This window comes from Syngnathus typhle, linkage group LG17 (assembly GCF_033458585.1).
Source record: "Syngnathus typhle isolate RoL2023-S1 ecotype Sweden linkage group LG17, RoL_Styp_1.0, whole genome shotgun sequence".
Taxonomy (NCBI): domain Eukaryota; kingdom Metazoa; phylum Chordata; class Actinopteri; order Syngnathiformes; family Syngnathidae; genus Syngnathus; species Syngnathus typhle.
Genome location: NC_083754.1, coordinates 3734046 through 3754194, shown reverse-complemented (window position 1 = coordinate 3754194; position 20149 = coordinate 3734046). Strand labels below are relative to the sequence as shown.

At 44.2% G+C, this 20149-nt stretch overlaps 3 protein-coding genes across 6 annotated transcripts; 1 reads left to right on the top strand and 2 right to left on the bottom strand.

Moving 5' to 3' along the window:
- Positions 1-1695: 1695 nt before the first annotated feature.
- nme3 (NME/NM23 nucleoside diphosphate kinase 3) lies at positions 1696-3296 on the top strand. Its single transcript, XM_061302927.1, has 5 exons — positions 1696-1837; positions 2153-2283; positions 2356-2457; positions 2681-2793; positions 2869-3296. The coding sequence occupies exons 1-5, from the start codon at positions 1792-1794 to the stop codon at positions 2981-2983; spliced, it is 507 nt and encodes a 168-aa protein (XP_061158911.1). The 5' UTR covers positions 1696-1791; the 3' UTR covers positions 2984-3296.
- Positions 3297-3526: 230 nt separating this feature from the next.
- Positions 3527-15518, bottom strand: mapk8ip3 (mitogen-activated protein kinase 8 interacting protein 3). Of its 4 annotated transcripts, XM_061302825.1 has the most exons (34): positions 14936-15518; positions 14480-14749; positions 13939-14059; positions 13732-13802; positions 13579-13661; positions 13169-13192; positions 12849-12996; positions 11817-12051; positions 11655-11754; positions 11456-11574; positions 11088-11099; positions 10307-10364; positions 10046-10198; positions 9883-9940; positions 9653-9804; positions 9355-9411; positions 9102-9272; positions 8724-8850; positions 8530-8580; positions 8297-8386; positions 7970-8125; positions 7648-7813; positions 7371-7568; positions 7084-7267; positions 6891-7010; positions 6737-6817; positions 6595-6662; positions 6369-6517; positions 6124-6295; positions 5939-6052; positions 5574-5612; positions 4873-5037; positions 4480-4626; positions 3527-4409 (listed from the first exon to the last, which is right to left on the bottom strand). In XM_061302825.1, exons 1-34 carry the CDS (start codon positions 14969-14971, stop codon positions 4285-4287), a joined length of 4020 nt encoding a protein of 1339 aa, XP_061158809.1. In that variant the 5' UTR covers positions 14972-15518; the 3' UTR covers positions 3527-4284. The 4 variants fall into 4 exon arrangements, with proteins under 4 accessions (XP_061158809.1, XP_061158808.1, XP_061158810.1 ...); XM_061302824.1 differs by lacking the exons at positions 11088-11099; positions 13169-13192 and adding an exon at positions 10642-10659 and having other exon boundaries at positions 8724-8883; XM_061302826.1 differs by lacking the exons at positions 11088-11099; positions 13169-13192 and adding an exon at positions 10642-10659 and having other exon boundaries at positions 3528-4409; positions 8724-8883; positions 12891-12996.
- A 1120-nt stretch (positions 15519-16638) lies between these two features.
- jpt2 (Jupiter microtubule associated homolog 2) lies at positions 16639-20107 on the bottom strand. Its single transcript, XM_061302916.1, has 5 exons — positions 19926-20107; positions 18937-19088; positions 18338-18489; positions 18113-18149; positions 16639-17948 (listed from the first exon to the last, which is right to left on the bottom strand). Exons 1-5 carry the CDS (start codon positions 19979-19981, stop codon positions 17638-17640), a joined length of 708 nt encoding a protein of 235 aa, XP_061158900.1. The 5' UTR covers positions 19982-20107; the 3' UTR covers positions 16639-17637.
- Positions 20108-20149: the final 42 nt, after the last annotated feature.

Here is a 20149-nt window from a genome sequence, read left to right as displayed (position 1 = left end):
AACTTTGAACCCGCGGTGACCCCGCGGTGACCCCGTGGTGACCGCGGTGACCCCGCGGTGACCCCGTGGTGACCCCGTGGTGACCCCTGGGTGACCTTTGAAGCCTGAACTTTCAACTCTAGTTAAAGATCGAAAATGTGCACATGACCCCGTGAACTTTGAACCGACCTTTGACCCCTGGGTGAACTTTGAACCGACCTTTGACCCCTGGGTGAACTTTGAACCGTAAACTTTGACCTTTGACCCCTAGCTAATTACGTTTTTTTTTTTTTTTTTAAACTGGCATAGCAGAACGATCCACGGTCTTCAGATGCCGCGCTGTCGCCATCTCCTGGTCAGTTAGTGAAATGCTTTTGCTGATGTTTTTTTTTCTCTCAATTAAAACAAATCAATTAGCCAGTTGGTTTTCTTTATTTAATATCTATTATCAGACAAAACCAAATTGTGAATCAGTCACCTAGGCTATAGCAGAACAAACAATCCATGGTCTTCAGATGCCACGCTGTCGCCATCTCCTGGTCAGCTAGTGAAATGCTTTTGCTGTTTTTTTTCCCTCTCAATTAAAACAAATCAATCAGCCAGTTGGCTTTCTTTATTTAATATCTGATGTCAGACAAAACCAAATTGTGAATCAGTCACCTAGGCTATAGCAGAACAAACAATCCATGGTCTTCAGATGCCACGCTGTCGCCATCTCCTGGTCAGCTAGTGAAATGCTTTTGCTGTTTTTTTTTCCTCTCAATTAAAACAAATCAATCAGCCAGTTGGTTTTCTTTATTTAATCTCTGATATCAGACAAAACCAAATTGTGAATCAGTCACCGGTTATGCCAACATTGATGTTTTAATTTTCTATTTGTCTGATTGTAATTGATGGTGTTATTATATGTATGCATACGTACATACATACATACATACATACATGCATACATACATGTTTTAATTGGCGAATATAAAAACAAGGAATAAAACACCAGACAAGTTTTAACATAAATGTTTATTAAAATAATAATAATAGTAAATTTCAAAACAGCAATCTAATGTGAAATTGCAGTAGATATATTGGATAACAATATTTGGGCGTGCATTGGTTATATCGGGCAGCACACGACAACTGTTTTTCCATGATAAAATATAAATCCTACTGGGGTTTGAACCGGGTCAAATCCAGAGCACTAACCACTACACTAAGAAACCCTCGTTCTTATGGCGTCGAACATATATGGTTTTATTGAGCATCTCACAAGCGAATAGTGTGTCCGCTGTCAGACTGAAAGGTTGTGGGTTCAAACTCCGGCCGGGTCATACCAAACACTATAAAAATGGGACCCATTGCCTACTTGCTTGGCACTCAGCATCAATTGGAGTGTTAGAGATGATTCCAGGGCGCGGCACCGCTGCTGCTCACTGCTCCCCTCTACCCCAAAATCACACGGGGAAGGGTTAAATGCTGAGAACAAATTTCACCACACCCAGATGTGTATGTTTGACGATCATTGGGACTTTTTTAGAGAATAAGGTCCCGGAAGATCAGAAAAATCTAATGTCGAGTTACGGGAATGTTATTATACACACTAAAGGTACTTCTATTTTTTTCATCATTTGATTCATATTCATTATGATTAACATATTAGGTATGGGGGAAAAGTCGACAAATTCTAAGAAATAGGCCACGTACACTTATCTGGCTGCAAGGACTCCGAACACACGTCAACCAGTGTCTGCAAAGAAAAGCATGCGTGCGCCGAACTCTGGTCTTGCTTGCTCAAAGTGAACACCGTCCACAGCCACCATGATTGGCTTTTTTCTTTCTTTGTTTTCGCAAATCTTCCAGTCAGGTCAGTGTTATATCAGCTTCGACTCTCCAGTTCGTCACAGCGTGCTTGTTTGCAGCTGGTGAGATGCTCACAATCGCATTTGTGCCGAATGCTAACGAGCGTCATAGGTGAAGTTAGTTGCAAATCGCGTGGCATTGTGGGATGTGGCAGCCATTTTGAGCTAGCGGTTTCCATGGTGAATGTAAACAAAGCTTTGCTGACGCTGCATGACGCTGATTCGTTGTTTTTGTATTGGTGCACTGCCCTCTGCTGGCTAAATTATCGAACTTCCAAATCCAACGCATTTCGCATTAATAAATGTTTTATTTTCTCCAGGCTGGATAGGTGTGAACGAGCGCACCTTTATTGCTATCAAACCAGATGCCGTGCAGCGGAAACTGGTGGGTGAAATTGTGCAGCGTTTTGAGAGAAAAGGGTTCAAACTGGTGGCACTGAAACTTGTGCAGGTATAAAAGCGCACCACCTACACTACGTTCTTTCTTTCTTATTTTCATACATTAATTGTGTGCATGTCTCAGGCATCAGAGGATCTTCTTATGGACCATTATTGGGATCTGCGTAGCAAGCCTTTTTTCAGTGAACTGATTCACTACATGAGATCTGGTCCAGTGGTTGCCATGGTGAGATGTTCTTGTGTTAAAATGGTACTTATATTAAACCAAGTTAATGGCTCCATTAAGTTTTTCTATTCACTGAAGTGGAAGCCTATTAGAAACTCATTCCTTATTTGCATTTTTGCTTGCGACACACAGGTGTATTTTTATGAATTTGTTGCATACAATAATAAAAAATAACATGAACCTCTCTTTGAACACACATAATAATGGCTGTGTGTTGATTCAGGTATGGCAGGGTCTCGATGTTGTCAAGACAGCACGCAAAATGTTGGGCGAGACCAATCCGGCTGAGTCTCTCCCTGGGACAATTCGTGGAGACTACTGCGTGGATGTAGGAAGGTGAGAAAAACTGAGGCAATAAAAAAACTATTTAAAAAAAAAAAAAAAAAAAAAAACTATGTTTGCATGCTGCAGGAATGTGATCCACGGCAGCGACTCTGTTCAGAGCGCCCAAAAGGAAATCTCTCTGTGGTTCAAAAAGCAGGAGCTTCAAATGTGGGAGCGCAACAGCACGCCCTGGATCTACTGATGACGACAACACGGATCCTGCATTTCAGTTTTGTCATCAGGATGCTCACTTGTTCCAGTGTGAGTGGAGGTGTACTTAATTCAATTACAATCTTGAGGGTGAAAAAGATGCGAGGTATGACTATAATTGAACACCAGCTTTGTTATTAATAAATAAAAGGCTGCGAGAAATGACACACACAGTACCAAACACTAGCTGGCTAATATTGCGTTTAAATAATGAAAATGCACTTTGCTTCTATAGCTCATGCATTCGTGCTGTGAGCATCGTGACCAAATTAGGAATGAATAAATGTGTCCATTGTTTACTTGAATCATAGTTTCAGTATTACTGTTTTGCCATCTTTTGTCCACTAGATAGGTAAGAAAAGGAAAAGTCAAAATGTCAAAAAGCAAATTGTACATTTAAACATCCATCTTATCGATTCGTTTTGTGACGTTAGATTACGGGTTTGTTTTGTAGTTGCTCACATAAAATATTCCTCAAGTCATCTTGTATTATGATATATTGCATATACACACAAAGACCTCAACTTTGCTGTTGATCAGCACACGTATGTTTAATATAACCCACGCTGAGCTCAATGCATGAATTTCCCATCTTGACCAAAGAGGGATGGGCTTTGTAGACATTTACAGCGACCTGTACACACAGTAACAAGAAATCCCCCTGCTTTTTTTGTCACCTGAAGCACCGCATGGACATCAGATCTTTAATTTACATCAGGCAGCTGCAGGTCCTCTCAACTGTTTCTATTGACAAATCTCTCGTTAGGTTTGAGGTGAACATGCCTTCACCATCTAATCCATCCATTATTAATCAAGTAGTATTCAATTGTTAATATTCCCACAAGGGTATTGGATGAAAGATTACTATTGTCTACTTGAAATGTATTTGTCAGTCATAGCATCTTTTAAAATATTTTTGGTACATACAATAGATTTTGGGGAGGGGGGCGGGGCTTTGAGCTGGATAATTCTGGGTTCACTGGGTGGCGAACTAAAGGAAGAGAAGGAACCATGGGGCTGATGCAGGACTAGAGAGTGCTTGAAGGGTGAATACACGACAGAGAAAAAGGGATATTTATGAAGCTGAGTTACAAGGCCCACAATGACATTTGGAATGCCCTGACGGGGACGGTAAAAGCAGGGCAGGTAGATTAGGAACGTACAAGGCATTAAAGGTTAGTAGTTGATGGGGCACGATGCACAGCGTGTACAGTAATGGATTTAGAAGGGAGAACTTATACGTGACCAGGGATTTATATTACAGAGTTTGGAAGGAGATAGTGAGGGGAGAAGTCACTCGGGTATGTACGACACCTGCCACACGATGATGTGGCTCCGCTCTGCTTTGCACAAAGCGGGTTTGACCTGTGTGGTGTCGTCGCTTTCACCTTCCTCTGTCTCATCATCCTCACCATCACCTGAGGGGAAAAAACAATGTTTTTAAAATGAAGAATGATCAAATGACTTTCCTGCTGAGTGAACGCTCACCTATGCGGAAGTCAATGTAACCCTCTCCACCACTGAGTACCAAAACATTTTGAACACTTTGGGCCTCCGTCTCCGGGGGGGCCGTGGAGCCTGGACCTTCTGTCGGGCTATCTAGCACACTGCCGTTCAGTGTGGCTAGAACATTGCCTTGTAGAAACAATAAAAAAGGCATAAGAGTAGGACTAAATGTGGTCATGAGAGATTCAAGAAATGTCTTGTACTTTAAAAAAAAAAAAAAAAAACTTAATTGGTACAGAATTAATGATGTAATGTCTGTTTAAAATATCAAAACCCAATTTTTAAATGCATCATAAATATATTTGAACAAACAAGATGTTAAGAAAATACTAAAAAAAAAAAAATACTCCTAAAAAAAGCAGCAACAAGGCCTACCGGGGACTGTGACGAAGAACTTAACAGCATCACGGTGTCCGTGGAAACAGAGCTGCGCCTGCGCCATGGAGCAATAAGGGATGAAGCTTCCGTTGCTTTTCTCCGAGCCGTCGTCACCGTACACGTGGATCACGCCCCCAGAAGATGTCGGAGATACTTTATTAGCTGAGGGGAATCACAGAAAAACTTGCCAATGTGAATATGGATATTTCATTGCAATATCCAAGCAGCACGTGTGTTTAAGAACAGGCCCAAAAAAAAAAAAAGAACTTAAAAATACCAGGAATCGCAAATTAGAGTGATGGGATTCCCGCACACCTGCATGCAGTAAGCCACACCAACAATATCCCACTGAAGTCATCAATACAGTGTAGCAAAGATGAACAACATGCAAAGCAACCAAGGGAATGTCATGAAGTTCAGCTCGAAAACAAATCAACCACTATTAAGACAATCGGACTTGTTGAACCTGAATGCTAACATGCAACATAGTCAATGCTGCCATGTTGCAGCCAATAGCATTGACCGTTGCTACTATTTGAGTTAGCATGTTAGAAAGCTGATGCGGAATTAAGCATCAGAATCAATATTTTAGACAATCACCTCCTTTTTAAAATATTTTCATTTTAGTCTTATTAAAGGGACACATAGGCAGGTGAAGAGGAGGGCCAGTAGCGGGAGGAAGGAGCACTCCCACTTACCCCTCAAACCCAGGAGTTGTCCCCGGTGAAGGACCACGGCTACAGGAAGAGGAGGAAAGGGAGAAGGAAGAGGATGATGAGGAGGAAGGAGAGCAGAAGAGAAAGTAGAGAAACAGTCGGAGAAACCCACTCGGGGGACAATACTTCCACTGTTCGAGTGAATGAGAATTATCCCTGAATTTACAAAAGCAACCCAAAATGTTCTCAACTTCGACAGATTAAGGAGCTAAATGATGGTGCTGCAATGTAAACACACTAAACTCACAACAAACGGATGACAAAATAAAGATTGCTGTAAACAACTGTTGAGATGCTATTTGTCATCACTCGGGTCATTCTGCACAGCTGATGCAAAACACACTCACTCTCTGTTAGTGGGATGGAGATGATCACGCCATTTCCAGTCCCCACCCACAGGCGATTTCCACCAATCAGGAGAGCCGTGATGCGTACGAATGAGAAGCCCAGCTTGCCGGTGCCTGTGGAGGAAAAGATGAGATTCAGGCAGAATGTCCTATCTATCCATCTATCCGTCTGACTGTCCTCTGACCGAGCATCTTGCTGACGTAGGGCTCGATGTCTACATCTTGAAGATGTTGGTGCGTATGGGCGTGGTAGAGACGCAACGTGGAATCCAGCCGGATGGACACCCACACGCCGTCGCCGATCCAAGCTAGCTGGCGCACCTGGCTCTCCCTCCGAGGGTGGGCGTCAAAGGACTTCTGTGGGAGGTGAAGTGAGCACGTGACTAACAGTTTCACGGCGGACACATAAGGGAAAAAAAACGAAACTCGCCTCGATCTGCATGCTTTTGGGCTGAATGACGTGGATCTTGTTCTTGTAGCCGCACCACACTTTGTCGTGCACGACGGCCATGCAGCGGATGGAATGATGAGGTCGGCCCAGGTCCATGAGGTGGTAGTTGGACAAATCCCATTGGCCGTCTGCGTGAATGAAAAAGTTCAGGGCGAGCAGCCAAAGATGATCTGAATCACTGACCTACATTTAAAACATGCATTACCCTCTGATCTGTGGAATATGGCGAGGGTCCCGTCAGCCAGAGCCACCAGCACACGACCCTTCACGTGCCTGCAGTGGAGAGAAAGCACAACTTGGTCTCACTGGACAACAGCGACCCAAAAAAATCACGGAAAGGTTCTTACACCAGGCTGAGCACAGAGTCTTTGAGTTTGATGGAGTGGAGACAATTTTTCCAGTTGCCAACTGCTGAGTGGACATAAAGCCTGGAGGGTGACAGAGAAGAGTCTTATCATGTTTGACGCGTGACTAATCTGAAATGCCATTGCGCATACTTACCAGCCGTTCTGAGCCCCGAGCCACATGGTGGGTGCCATACTGGTGTAATTCTTCACCTCTTCACCAGCATCTTCTATTTCTGGCGGCACTGACGTTTCCTCTTTGGACTGCCCGGCGGCCCTGTGTGGACAGAGAGCATGCAGAGCTCCGTCTCCTCTTCACCGTCTCCGCACGTTCACGCTTTTGATTCCACCTGTCAGTGGCATCCGCTGAACGAGGCGGCGGGTCGGTGAACACGTGCTCCATGAACGGCCCGGAAGGAGCCGATCTGAGTTCTGTTTGACTGGACGTTGACTCTGGAACTTCGGTGGCCTCTGTGGCCTCCTCGGCCGACTGGGTCGGGAGAATCTTGCTGCTTGCGGGGGGAGCGACGGGGGCTAAAGCGCATGATTTGGAATTAACGTGACATCTGACAGAGTGGACATTGTCTCACCTCCCTTGCGGTTAATATAAAAAAAAATGTATTCGCTATGCGCCCACCTTGTCCTTTGTCCATTATGGGAGTGTCAGTGCGTGAGGAGCAGTTGCTACGGGCAACACTGCAGTTAGTGGCGCAACCCACTAGCGTGATACCAGCCAACATACCCTCCACGCTGCCGGCATCTTCGCCACCCCCTGCACCACCATCACCTGGATCCAACACAATCTCACCAGCCGGATAGTCGCTCTCACTAGCAGCTGGATACGCACGTAATCAAAACATTTAAAGGAAACGTCAAGTCCAAGAGCGCCGTAAAAGTGGGTGAGAGAACCTAACCTGGCACACTGGAGATGCAAAGCACGTGAGCATTGCAAACGTTGAACTGGTCCACGAGCGAGCCCGGCTGGTTGGCGTCGATGATCACCACCTTGCTGGCTGAGTGTGTGCTGGTGAGAATCCAAACACGGCTGCTCATGGTGTCTGCTTCCTGCAGCTCCTTGGACTGGAGGAGGAGAGGAAGGTTAGAGGAGCAATAATACTCATCTTAAATTTAAACTTTTTTTTTTTTTTAAATGTGGCTACTAGCAGAGTTTTACTATTTTTAATTTCCACCAATGGGAGCAACTGAGAGGCCATGATCACTGTGAGACAGTCTGACCTTCCTCTTCTCAGGAGAGTTGTGGTTGCTCATCTTGCCTCCTTCATTCTCTTCTGCTTGCAGAGGGTCGCTTCCACTGGAGATGGCTTTTAGTGCTTCAGACTCCTGGCTGCAGGCTTTCCATCCTGCCAGGTCCACTCCGGCAGCACACCAGAGCTGAGGCAAGCACAAATAGGAGCGTTCAGACGTGTAGGTGGACCGTTTTAGATTATTCTCCATGAGCCAGCAACAAAAATGCTTTACATTTTAACACTTCAGCTCTATTGCGTGATAAAATTCAACCCAGAAAATGTTTGATTGATTATCAAAGAAAAAAAAAATCCTCACCTTTCTATTGGGGTCTTTCTCAACCAAGGGCCGACAGTAGACGGGGACGGGAACGTTCTTCATGCGGTTGTCTTCTTTCTCACCGGTGGTCTAAAAGCAAAATGTAAGCCAAGCAAAGTATTTCATTGCTGTGTTGCTGGCCACGACATAAAAATAAACTCGTCTCGTGACTCGGATTCTGAGAGGATGCACATAATGGGTGTTAAAAGGACATTCAAGCTGCCATCACTTGCCTGTTGTCTTTTCAACTGGCTGTCCTGAGCGCTGTCCGTCTGACCACCAGTCTGGATAAGAATCATGAATCGGATTTTTTGTTCAAAGGATAACTTATTTGACTTTAAGACCTTATCATGCGGCTAAAGGATCTGGAACCATGAGGCCAATGAGGGGACACAGCAGAATATGGGACCCTGCATGCTGGCTATACCTGTTTGAAACGTGGCGGCACGCTCCAGCCACAGGCTTGCATGATGCCGTCATCGCGGCGCATGTGCTCGCGCACCTGCCGGTACTGTTCCCGCCGTTGCTCTCGGCGGGCCAACAGTGCCGAGTCACTGAGGAGAGACGCAACACCGTTACTGGCCAGTCTGGAAGCAACGGCCAGGCGGCGGGAGCGAGGAGAGAGAGAGCCAAGCGTTAGCGAGCAGCCACCAGCCAGTCACACAAAACACAAAGAAATTGTGTTGATGATCACTCTAAATATTTTTTTCACTTTATCGTGCGTAAGGAGATTCAAATTAGCAAAAAGCCAGCAAAGCGGCGAGGCGTTGACGCGGAGCAAAAGGCAGCTAGGGTGCGTGCTCACTCTTCTGGGAAGAACTCCAAAGTGCGGTTGGAGGTAGAGATCTGACACATGGTGTGGCTGCGCCGTTGAGGGAAGCCCGCCGGTGAGGGCGACTTGTAGTGAATGTTGACGCTGTAGTACGGACGCTTGACAGGCGGCGGACTGGACGATGAGCTGAAGAGACGTGCAAAGCTGGAGGGATGCAGAAATATGACCGTTTATTCCATCTTGGGTAGCACGAGATTGTAAACACATTTTCAAAGCGCAAACTTACAATTGCCAGATGGTAGACTTCTTTTTCTCTTGGATTCCAGGATTCTCACGGGAAGCCCTGGAGGAAAGAAAACAATATATATTGACATTATTATAAAGTACGGCTGAACACAATCACTCATTTGGATTTTTAAATCATTTCATTCATTGGCATACTTAAATGATCTCTCATAAAACCAAGATTTACATCTTGACAAGTCTCGCTTTGGCGCCATCTTGTGGCATCTTGTTGCAGATAAATGAGGTAACAAACTGAGTGTTCCATCATAACAGTCCAAATTTATTTTTGCTCTCCATACCTTATCATCTCTGTCCACCGCACAGCCTCCTGCAACTCCATCAGCCTCTCCTTGTACTGGTTCCTCTCCATCAGCACCCTCGCCATCTCTACCCTGGTAAACCGCCGCCTCTGAGTCATGGTCATATCGCCATCTTGTATGGGAGATGAAAACTGGACGGAGAGAAGCAAATGTTGAAATACACTCCAGAGCTGTTTTACAATGCGTGTTGAGAATTGAGGAAGACTCACGTCATCGTTTCCTTCATCCTTGGAGTCCCGAGATGCTCCAAGAGCCTCTGCCCTTAACCTGCATATATATGAAGTGCTTATATTACCAAACTAGGCAAGAAATTGGATCTTTGATATAAAATATTTTTTCTCAGGATCCCTTTTAGTTCACAATCATTTTCACCTCCGTAGTTCTTCTTCCAGCTCCTTGACTCTGGCGTCCATTTTGTTTTTGGACTGCCGCAGGGCCTCCAGTTCCTCCCGAAGCACCTCGTGCTCGCTGGACAGCTCATCCACTTTGGCGATAAGATCGTCTTTAACGATGTTGAGAGCATTTCTGTGAAGGACGAATGAGAGTTAGAGTTTTATGGGAACACATTCCAGGCTAAAAAAATATGATTCTAAAATGGGATGCCCGGAAGTCTAACGATTCTACGTTTCTCACTTGGTCTCTAGAAGCTGTTTGTTCTCCGTCAGCAGGTTCTCCACCTCCTTGCCCATCCCTGAAGCACAAATGTGTTCTTAAGATAGGCCGAGATTTTTTTTGTCAAAAGAAAACAAGCGAGTGACTTCACTAAATATCTGACGAAATCCTAACAGTATATATATATATATATATTTACTTTTTTAAGATGAAGACTTATACAATAGCCCCACGTGTCATTTTATTCAATAGAATATGTTTAACTCTGTTTTATGAAATGCAAAGAAGGCAAAATATGTAAAAAAGCCACACAAGTGGGCTATTAAGCAAATATGAGCGGAAGCAAAGCGCCTTACCAAAGAAATCGTCTCGGACTGCAGGCAAAAGAAGAAGGGAGGGAACGGAGAGGAAGGACAGATGATGGATAGAGAAGGAAAAGGGAGGTTAAGGTTGGAGACGGAAAACGCTGTTAAAAATTCATCAAGTTTAGAGAAGGACGGTTAAAAAAAAAAGACTTGGCCAATTTTTAAAACCAATATCATTAGTAAGATTGCTATAAAAAAAAAAGGAGTGTAATATTTATGCAATATATTTTATTGAACAAAAAAATATTACAATGTTATAATGCAATATTAAAAAATCTTTACTGCTACACTTAATGATGATCAAGCAATTGTTCCGAACCTCCGATGTTAATTTTCTATTAGAATTAGAAATAAATAACTACTCATTAAGAGTTTTGCCGAGCAGCAAGAGGTGAGAGGTGAGCGACGGGAAGAAAAGAACATGTTCCAATACACACCTGAGAACTCGCCTAAAGGTGTCACCCGTGGAAGCACGATAAGAGAAAAAAAAGTGCCACATTAACAGAATATAATAAGCACTTCTTTCAATGTCAGCATTCCGAATGGAAAAAATATATATTTTTCACGTTCCTTTTTCTGTTTGTTGTCTTAGCACAACAGAAGCATAAATAAAAAATTTAAAAAATAAGGCGAATGAATGAAGCATTGTGGGTAACAAAAGCTGCCAGTCAGGATCCCGGCAAGACTGCAGTGACGCATGAATTGCCGAGCTGCAGCAGCATATTTTATATTTCAGCCCACTGACTCTTTTCTGAGCGCTGACGTTAGCATATGAGCATTTACGTGATCATTGCGATTCCCATACCAAGAAGCTCTGCCCCGGCATCGACGTCTCCGATGATGTCCGACTTGGCGTCTTTGATTTCGTGGTACAAAGAATCCGTGTTGATTCCAAAGGCTTCGTTGACTATTCCCTGCGAGGGACTGCGAAAGCGACACCACAAACCGTATTGGTCATTTGTGCACCTCAAAATTGAAGACACCCTGTCTAAATCTTTGCTAACCTGTTTCCTCCATACACTCGAGGATCCACACACATGTCCAACTCGGGAGTAGAATCGATGATCTCCTGAAACTCTGACCACTCATCACTGCTTCCCATACCTGCCAAACAGAAAATGTCAGCTGCATAATGCTTGGCGGAGGCTAGTTTCCGTTAGCCTTACCGATGCTCACGTTCCTGGTTTCCTGGGAAACCTGGACTTCCATATTCCGGCTGAGCCGCTTAGCGTTTTTTCTGCCCCGGTTGCCGGCCCGCATCGTATCAAACTCGGAGGCGGGAAGGAAGCCTTCGTTGATGGGGGTGACAGTGGCGGAGGGGACGGAGGAGGTGGGCGTGTTGGACTTGCTTCCAGTGCTGCTGGGGGTGGCCGCCACAGAGTCAGACTCCGATCCGTCCTCCTTTTGTGGATGTGGCATGAGAGAAGCGAGAGACAAAAATATTAAATATGAGCATTGCGCAGTGATGAAACAGCTAAAACATTGGCATGACCCATTTTATCTTAAGAATTGCAGTTTTAACAAATAGCAACTTTTGGACATTATTTCATTTTGTTTGTATCATTCTTAAATAACAGAAAGAAGGGGTCACGCCAAGACAGCTATAAATGTTTAAAATTAACAAAAATTGCAGAACAGTATTACATAAACATATATAACAAAAAAAATCCAAAAGCCTTGACAAAACAAAAACACGAGTACACGAGGTAGACTCTTTATGATCACAAAAAAACGATCACAAAGCTAAAAAGAAAAGCCATCAAAAAGGACCCCGGCTTGCTTGAGTCAGCAGAGAAACAAACAAATTGTGGTTTTAGAATTAAATGAGAATGACACCGTTGCATCACAAGTGACACAAGCAGGCATGAAGGGTGGTCCTTGGAGGCGGTAAGGCTGGCCGCGCCCCGCAACAGCCAGCAGTTGCCAGAGGTGGGAGCAAGTCACTTCATCTAAGTGCAAGTCCTAAGTTTCCAGTCTTAACCTTGCAGTCTTAACTTTGCATAATAGCCATTTTGCACTTTGAGTATCTCTACTCGTCAAGTCCTGCAGTTCAAGTCAAAGTCAAGTCTTGCCTACGTTTTAGCGAGTCCCAAGGTCCTAAAACTGGCGACTCCGGTTTGACTCGAGTCAAGCCGTGTGACTCAAGTCCCCCACCTCTGGCGGTTGTGGAGAAAAAAGATGGCCGCTGTCTGTCCCACCTGATAGGCCGAACTGAGGGTGGACTGGCCGAGCTCGCTGACCTGCCAGATGTCTTTCCCGGGCATCATCCTAGCCCCCCCGAGACCCCCACGTACCATGCCCTCGCCGCTGGGGTACAGGCTCAACGATGGCGGCCGCTCTGCTTTGCTGTTGGCGGGGGAACACACAAAGACCAAACGTGAGTTGTGCTTTCAGAATATCGACCCTTTTTTTTTATTACTATTCTCAAGATGACTTTTGACAGAGACTGAAATGCAAGCAGGCAGATTTAGGGAATTGAGAGAAAAGGTGGGTGAGGGCACTTGCATGTTGGATTTACCTTTTCCTCCATGTGTGACGGTGACTGTGCACACAGCAGCACAGACAGCAAGCCAGCAAGACACACAGTCTCAGATTAGCGAGAGACACACGATCGGAAAATGACAAGACACATGAAAGCACACTCTTAAATGTCAGATTACGAGGAGCCAGTCGATTCTTCTTTCTCTAGCTTTTTAAAGCTGGAGTTATTTTATATATATTGGGTCTTTTTATTGTTTTGCTAAATGCCCTATCCCTTGTTTTTGGTCATCTCAGTTTGTACGTGTGATGGACCCTGACAAACAAATGGCAGCGGCAGTGCGGTGAAGATATGAGAGGCCTGATACATATAAGATGAAACATAAAATATCACATTTGAAATCTTCACACAAATACTCCCACGGCAACATGTGCACACACACAACTCACGTTCGTCCACTGCCGTCTGATTGGCCGCTTCCCGTCTGCTGTAATTTGGAACGCTCGATATGCTCCACATACGTCTGGATCATCTTAAATAATAGAGTGAGAAATCAAAAAGATGAGTAAGTAAATATTGTCACCCTTTTTATTGGCAGTTACCTCAGTGTGGCGTTGGTGCAGAGCGTTGTATTCTTTTTTCATGTCAGACTCTCTTTCCTCCAACCGTGTGACTAAAAAAAACAAATCATTTACATTGTATTGGATGCATTAGATATTTATGTAAACAGAATTTCACAATGGATTTTTTTTTTTAATTTGAAAAATTACAAGTGACTGAGCTTGGAGTGAGATTTTTACTCTACTCACTTTGGTCAGCATAGTTCTTGGACTTCAGCTCCAGTTGTTTCCCCTGCAGCTCTAAAAACTCAACTTGCACCTGGAGTGCCTTCTTATCTTCTTCTAGCTCATCCTCAAACTCAATGAATTTCTAGAGGAGATGATAAGTGAGCACACAATCCAAAATGATGAACATGAAAAAAATCATTTTACAACAATCACCCTGACAAACTCAAAATAATTGCATATCTTGGTAAGATTGTCAGGTAAGACATTGAGGTCTTTCTTTAGCATTAGCATTAGCGTGCGTCTATTAACCTTTTTGTCTTCAAAGTAGATGTTCTTGTTGCACTATTTTTACTTCTTGCAAGCACAAATCAAGTTACGGTGCCAGACCCATTCATGATATTGATTTCTCATGATGATGTCCTCCCCTCCCCCATTGTGGCCTTATGATTATCGCCTACTGTTTTTGACTTGCATTTGCGATGCAGGATCCCGGGAAATGGAGTTCTCAAATGTCACAACAAACAGCGGTTGATCAACGTGACGTTGGAAAAGAGTGACTCACTTCCTCGGCCTGCTTGCGCAGCGCCTTCTCCCTCTCGTACTGTGTGATCAGCTGCTCGTTGTCCTCCTTCAGGAGCTCCAGCTCCACCTCGTGTTCCTGGTTCTCCAACAGCACCGCATCCAAGTTCTCCAAGACGTTCACCACCAGCGGCATCAGCTCCTTTACTACCTCCTCGTCGTAGCTGCGGATCAGCCTCTCAAACTCCCGATAGATGCTGTTGGCCAGGCCCGACACTCGCTCCGACATGACGGTGCAGGAGCCATAGTCGTCCTGGTAATAGGGTTGGAAAAATCCAGGAATTGTTAAAATATTGTAGGGACGTTTGTGTGTGATCAAACAAAATGGCGGCGAGATAAACAGCAGCAAATTGGACCAACTAAGACTCTTATCCAACATATTAAAATGATGTTGTGAAAGGAGAGGTTCCCAAAACTCTCATGGAGATTCCAATCCTACCTGGTAGACCACCTCGTCTATCTGTAGCTCCATCATCGTGGTTGCTGCAGCTGGCTGCGGTGAGCCAGATGAGGACTTTCAAAGGCCTTGTCGATCGTCGAGATGTTTTTGGATCAACTCAACGCAGAAGAAACGTGTAAATCCGCATAACAGTCAACTCGGGGAAGGGCACGAAAAATATACAGAGGGCCACTCCTCCTCCACCAGCACGTCGTGTCACAGCCCAGCTAGTTGGCTCCTTCCGAATAACACAATGGACCGAATTCAGCGACGGTGGAACCGTGCTGCTGTTTCTCCAATGGATGTGGTATCACCGGCGCCATGGCGAGCGATAAGCGAGAGATTTCTTCGTCGATAATGCCGCACCTGCCTCTCATCAGCCGCAGCCACCGAGCACAGCCATTGCTGACTCGGGAAATAAATACATAAATTAATAAATACAATAATAAATAAGAGCAATAACGACGACCTACGTCAATGTGAAGACATTGGTGCCATTTTTTTCGGGGTCGGGAGGTGATCGTGATGTCTCCCAATGGGAGAGGTTCTCGCTACCGTTCGGATGGAGGAGACAGCTGACACGGTGGGGATGATGTCACAGTGGCTGCATCAAGTTAGCACAAGGCACCGGAAACCTGGGTGAATGCTGAAAGTTTAAAATCAAGACGCGTTAAACAAAAACGACATCTGTAACTACTACAAAAGTAAAAATATGTATTAATTCAATACATACACGTAAACTGTGCACATAAGCGACGTATTGTTCACGTATAAACTTCTTTTGAAGCACAAGTTCTGTGAGATCAAATCCCATGAAGCCAGTGTTTTAATTTTGCAGGGTAAAACCGGAAGTTGACTATTTTCCAAAGCACTTGGCCTGAAAAGTGGTTGGTGATATATTACAATAATAATGACGATGCACTCTGAAACTGATGCTTCTCTGTTCAGACAAAGACAGTCGCTAAAAAGGCTCGGTGATAACCCAGCAAGCCATATTTATCAGAAAAGTGATTACGAGTATGCTAGAGTTTAATGTTGAAAAAGAAATGTGGCAATGCAACAGAGAAAACATTGAAGATATGGTGGAACATCAATTTCACGCAAGATGATTTGAAATTGATTTGAGTCACAAGGCCTTGCACTGGAGCACAGTCTTCAGTCATATGGAGAAAATATGCAATACACACAAAGAAAGCACTGAGGAAGGAAACGTGAAAAAAAATAAAACTCATCAGTAATTGATGAAATCTTTACCTGACTACTGATGTGCTCATTAATCACTTAACTGTGACGTACCGTACCTAAGATGTAAACAATTTGCTTTGGTAACAACCTAAAATGAATATTTGTGTTATGGAATGGTTGTGACAAATTTAATAATCGTGACATTACAGAAATCATACTGTATTATTTTCGTCCACTACAAGAAATGGCCACAAGGTGGCAGTATCTATTGGTAAAAAAATCATAGGTAATGATAATTTAAGTGCTGCAACCAGTGCAGTTGAACAAGATGGATTTTGGGTGATAATACTGAGAGTAAAAATTGTCAAGAACGTTGGAAAACAAGACCTGCTCTGTGTGCTGAATTCACACTGCTATAAACATTCAGGGCATGCGCACTATTTGTTTTGCAAGTGTCTCACCATTTTCATAGTTACCAGTAAAGCTCAAGTATTTACAGAATGACGTCCAGTCGGGTATTCAACTGCAAAAAAATTTATTGCAATACACAGGATTGAATTCTGCTGGACTCATTGCTGCCACTGCCAGGCACGTCAACACACAGGGGGACTGGCCGGTGCCGGAACACCTTCAATGTGGATTATGAAATGGGTGAAGAGGTGATAACTAATCAGCTCACCTTAACTCAGGCGCCACAATTTGTTCAGAGTTTCCCTGTCACCAACTGTTTTAATTTAAAACATAAACAGAGGCCAACCCCGAGGCGGCGGGGAAAGGAAAAAAAAAAAAACTACCGGCAAGTTCTCAGATAGCAAGCAATGAAGGCAAAGCAGAAAATACACATTGGTATAAAAATCAACATGGAATTTCTTAAGGGGACACAGAAACGTTTTGGAGTAAACAATCGCTTTCGTCTTTGATTCAATATAATTTTTTGGTATTTTTTTTTTCCCCACTGAAAAATCAATTCTGACCCAGGATCATTTGTATCAGGCACATGTTTGGATGACAGGAAGAGGAATACGAACGAGACCATAAATGAGAGAACTGCTCTCATTGGTGGTTTGAACTAAGCCAATGACAAAAACAAAGGTCATTTTAAAGGCCACCCTGTTACTTGAAAAAAAAAAGGCAACACATGAGGGGCTTGTGCACCATGCAATTTGAGTAAGGGTCTGGTGTAGGGAAAACAAAAAACAGTATCGCGATGGAACCATTTCACAGTGGTAGTGATTGTGGATTGAAAAGGCTAGTGATTGTATTATGCAAGTTAATGGGGGTGAAAGAGGAATAGGGAGGGGAGACAAGGCGCTGGAAGTTAGACTGAAACTGCAACAAGATGACGACAACAGATCAGTCCGCGTTTGCTTACAAGACCAAAAGATCTTGATCTTCTCATGTCAGACTACCATGTGGGACGGTTAGTGGTGGAATGAAAGGAGATGCATAGGGGAGCAGACAAAACATGGAGAGAGCGAGAGGAGACCCGCAGAAGGAGCAGGGGTGGGGTCGGGAAATCAGAAGAACACAACACTGGACTTTCCTCCCGGGGGGTTAAGGACCCTGTTGTGAGAGCGAGGCTTGGGTCCCAGGTGAGGCTCGTGGTTCTTCTTGTCATCAGTGGGTGGGGTGGATGAGGAGCCTGAGGAGTCGGGGCCAGGCTCTGGGGTAGCTGGAGCAGCAATAGGCTCCTCCTGAGCTGGCACAGCGACTGGTGAGGCAATTTGCTCTTTAACCTCGGGCTGGCTTACGTCGACTTCGGGCTGGCTGACTTTGACCTCTGGCTGGCTGACTTTGACCTCGGGCTGGCTGACTTTGACCTCAGTTGCTATGAGATGAAATAAATTAATTATGAAAATGCCAAGGAGGGAGTCTAAAGCTGTGCTTGTGGAAGGGTTAGTTAAAAAGGTTCAAACAGAGTATAGTTGCTTGCTGTTTTTTTAATGTTACAAAACTTCAAAATATTTCAATAGCTTTGTGTAAGACGCTCACCTGGTGATTCGGGTTCAGGTACTACACTTAGATTGTCCTGCAAAAAACAAACAAAAAAAACCAATTGTGGCCAATTTCCAACAATCTATTGACTCCAAGTAAGCCTGCAGCACTGCACTAGCACACTCAGCATATTCCGAATTCAGTCACGTTGCAATGCTTCATTCCACAAGCTGGTCATGGTTAGTCAGCAGAGAAAGGCGAAATAAATCGAGTAGACTTCACCTTTGGCTTATTTGGGTGACTTCGGCTTGGGCTGTGAACACCTGCACTCTCCCCTGAGCCAAATATGTTGCTGGATGGTCCACCTGGAGGAATGGGTCTCTGTGGTTGAACTGGAGGTTCAGGTTCCCCAAATATTCCACTGCTCTTACCACCTACAGGACACCAGAGATGTGTTATGAGTAATAGCGTTGTTTGTTGTCCATTGTACACAATCATGTCAACATTCTTCAATAAGACGTTTGACTTGATAAGCACGTTAGTTACAGACCATGGCCCATTTCAACAAAACTAAATTTAAATAAAATTATGTAAAGTAAAATACAATTTTTTTTCTTCTTAAAAGCTAGCCTTTGTTTACCTTTGGTTTGATACGATTAATATGGCTGCGTATTCGTCATATTAGGTCACACTTTGCACAAAGTCTTATATTGATGAGTCACAACTCAAAGATGGCATGCTTGACTTTGGAAAGGCTCAGCAGAGACGCAGATTACATTCAAAGGAGGGAACAGTGAAGATGTCTATGCAGAGTTCATCACATGACAGTAACAGTTTTCACACGCTAGCCCTTTCCCACAACCATCACACGCTTATCTTACCCGGCGGGTTGGAGCGCCTGGGTGCAGCCTGGGGCTCCTCTGGAGAGCCAAAGAGGTTAGAGGCCATTTTATTTGGTCTTCTAGATTGGGGGGCTTCCTCTTCATAGCCACCAAACAGATTACTGGAGGCACCGCCGGGGGGTCGCAGCACCCTGCAGAGGAAAGGCTCTTAGCACAACTTGAATGAGAATTAAGTTTGCAATCCAATTATATGAAGTCTGTCTTTAGTGCAGAATCCATAAAGAACTTAAAACGATCTGAAACGACGTGCACCATTTTGTTTGCTTGACACGAGGATTATATGACCTACATTGGAATATTTTCATACACAGTGAACCCCACACAATAATTAAATGCTCTTCCACTGCCAACAAATAGATTCAATCCAAACTGTGCACTTTTTTGTTTGACAGTGTGCAATGAGTTTTTTGGTGCAAAATATGGGCGTTATGTATGCTACACCGCAATACTAAAGCGGAATGGACAGTCAACGCAGCACACAGTCCACGCTGACAGACAACATGATCATATGGTCGCAAAGGGCGCCATATCGTTGCAAAAACTGCGAGACTTTCACAAGTTACCAGAAACAATCGCACGATTTAAATCGTGCTATTCTACAGCAGACAACAAAAGTGAGCAACATAAATGGATCTTATGAATCGCACATTATTAAAGGGAACAATCATGTAGCCGAGTAGCGGATGAGCTAGCACAAAGACGAGACAAGAGCTTCACACTTCCGCAGGCGCAGAAGACAACGCCTGCTCGCTTAGCGTCAAAGCTAATTCTCAATATGTATTCGTCTGGGCAATTTATAACACGCCAGTTTAAGATTATTCAAACTGATGATGACTTGAAAGGCTCCTGCTGACATATTTGACGGGAAAATAACTGACGCCAAGAGCTATAACGTATGTTTAATTCACATGACATACGCTAGTCGAGCAGTTACCCAAGCTTAAAATAATCAAGAAACTCATAATTACCTTGAGCTTGGTTTTGACCCAGTGTCCAACCCTTGAAACATGTTCGTGGAAGTCATCGTGGGTTTTGTTGAAAGTCTTCAAATTTCCAACAACTTCTTCACTCTGCCAACTGGACGACTTGGAGGTTCCTCCTTCGTCTCGTCTGATCCCACCCAAACTCCTTTGCAAAGAGTGTCAGTCGGAGCGAGAGCGACACCGCGGGATATATCCGGTCCGTTGCAGTG

Excerpts from the sequence above, each read along its gene's own strand:
- nme3 (XM_061302927.1), top strand. The coding sequence starts at position 1,792 with ATGATTGGCTTTTTTCTTTCTTTGTTTTCGCAAATCTTCCAGTCAG. Across the intron at positions 1,838-2,152 it reads TTCGCAAATCTTCCAGTCAG|GCTGGATAGGTGTGAACGAG; the intron begins GTCAGTGTTATA and ends TATTTTCTCCAG. Across the intron at positions 2,458-2,680 it reads CTGGTCCAGTGGTTGCCATG|GTATGGCAGGGTCTCGATGT; the intron begins GTGAGATGTTCT and ends GTGTTGATTCAG.
- mapk8ip3 (XM_061302824.1), bottom strand. The coding sequence starts at position 14,971 with ATGATGGAGCTACAGATAGACGAGGTGGTCTACCAG. Across the intron at positions 6,818-6,890 it reads CTCGGGGCTCAGAACGGCTG|GCTTTATGTCCACTCAGCAG; the intron begins GTAAGTATGCGC and ends GTCACCCTCCAG. Across the intron at positions 6,296-6,368 it reads CCAAAAGCATGCAGATCGAG|AAGTCCTTTGACGCCCACCC; the intron begins GCGAGTTTCGTT and ends CACCTCCCACAG.
- jpt2 (XM_061302916.1), bottom strand. The coding sequence starts at position 19,981 with ATGACTTCCACGAACATGTTTCAAGGGTTGGACACTGGGTCAAAACCA. Across the intron at positions 19,089-19,925 it reads GGGTCAAAACCAAGCTCAAG|GGTGCTGCGACCCCCCGGCG; the intron begins GTAATTATGAGT and ends TTTCCTCTGCAG. Across the intron at positions 18,490-18,936 it reads CAGGCGCTCCAACCCGCCGG|GTGGTAAGAGCAGTGGAATA; the intron begins GTAAGATAAGCG and ends GGTGTCCTGTAG.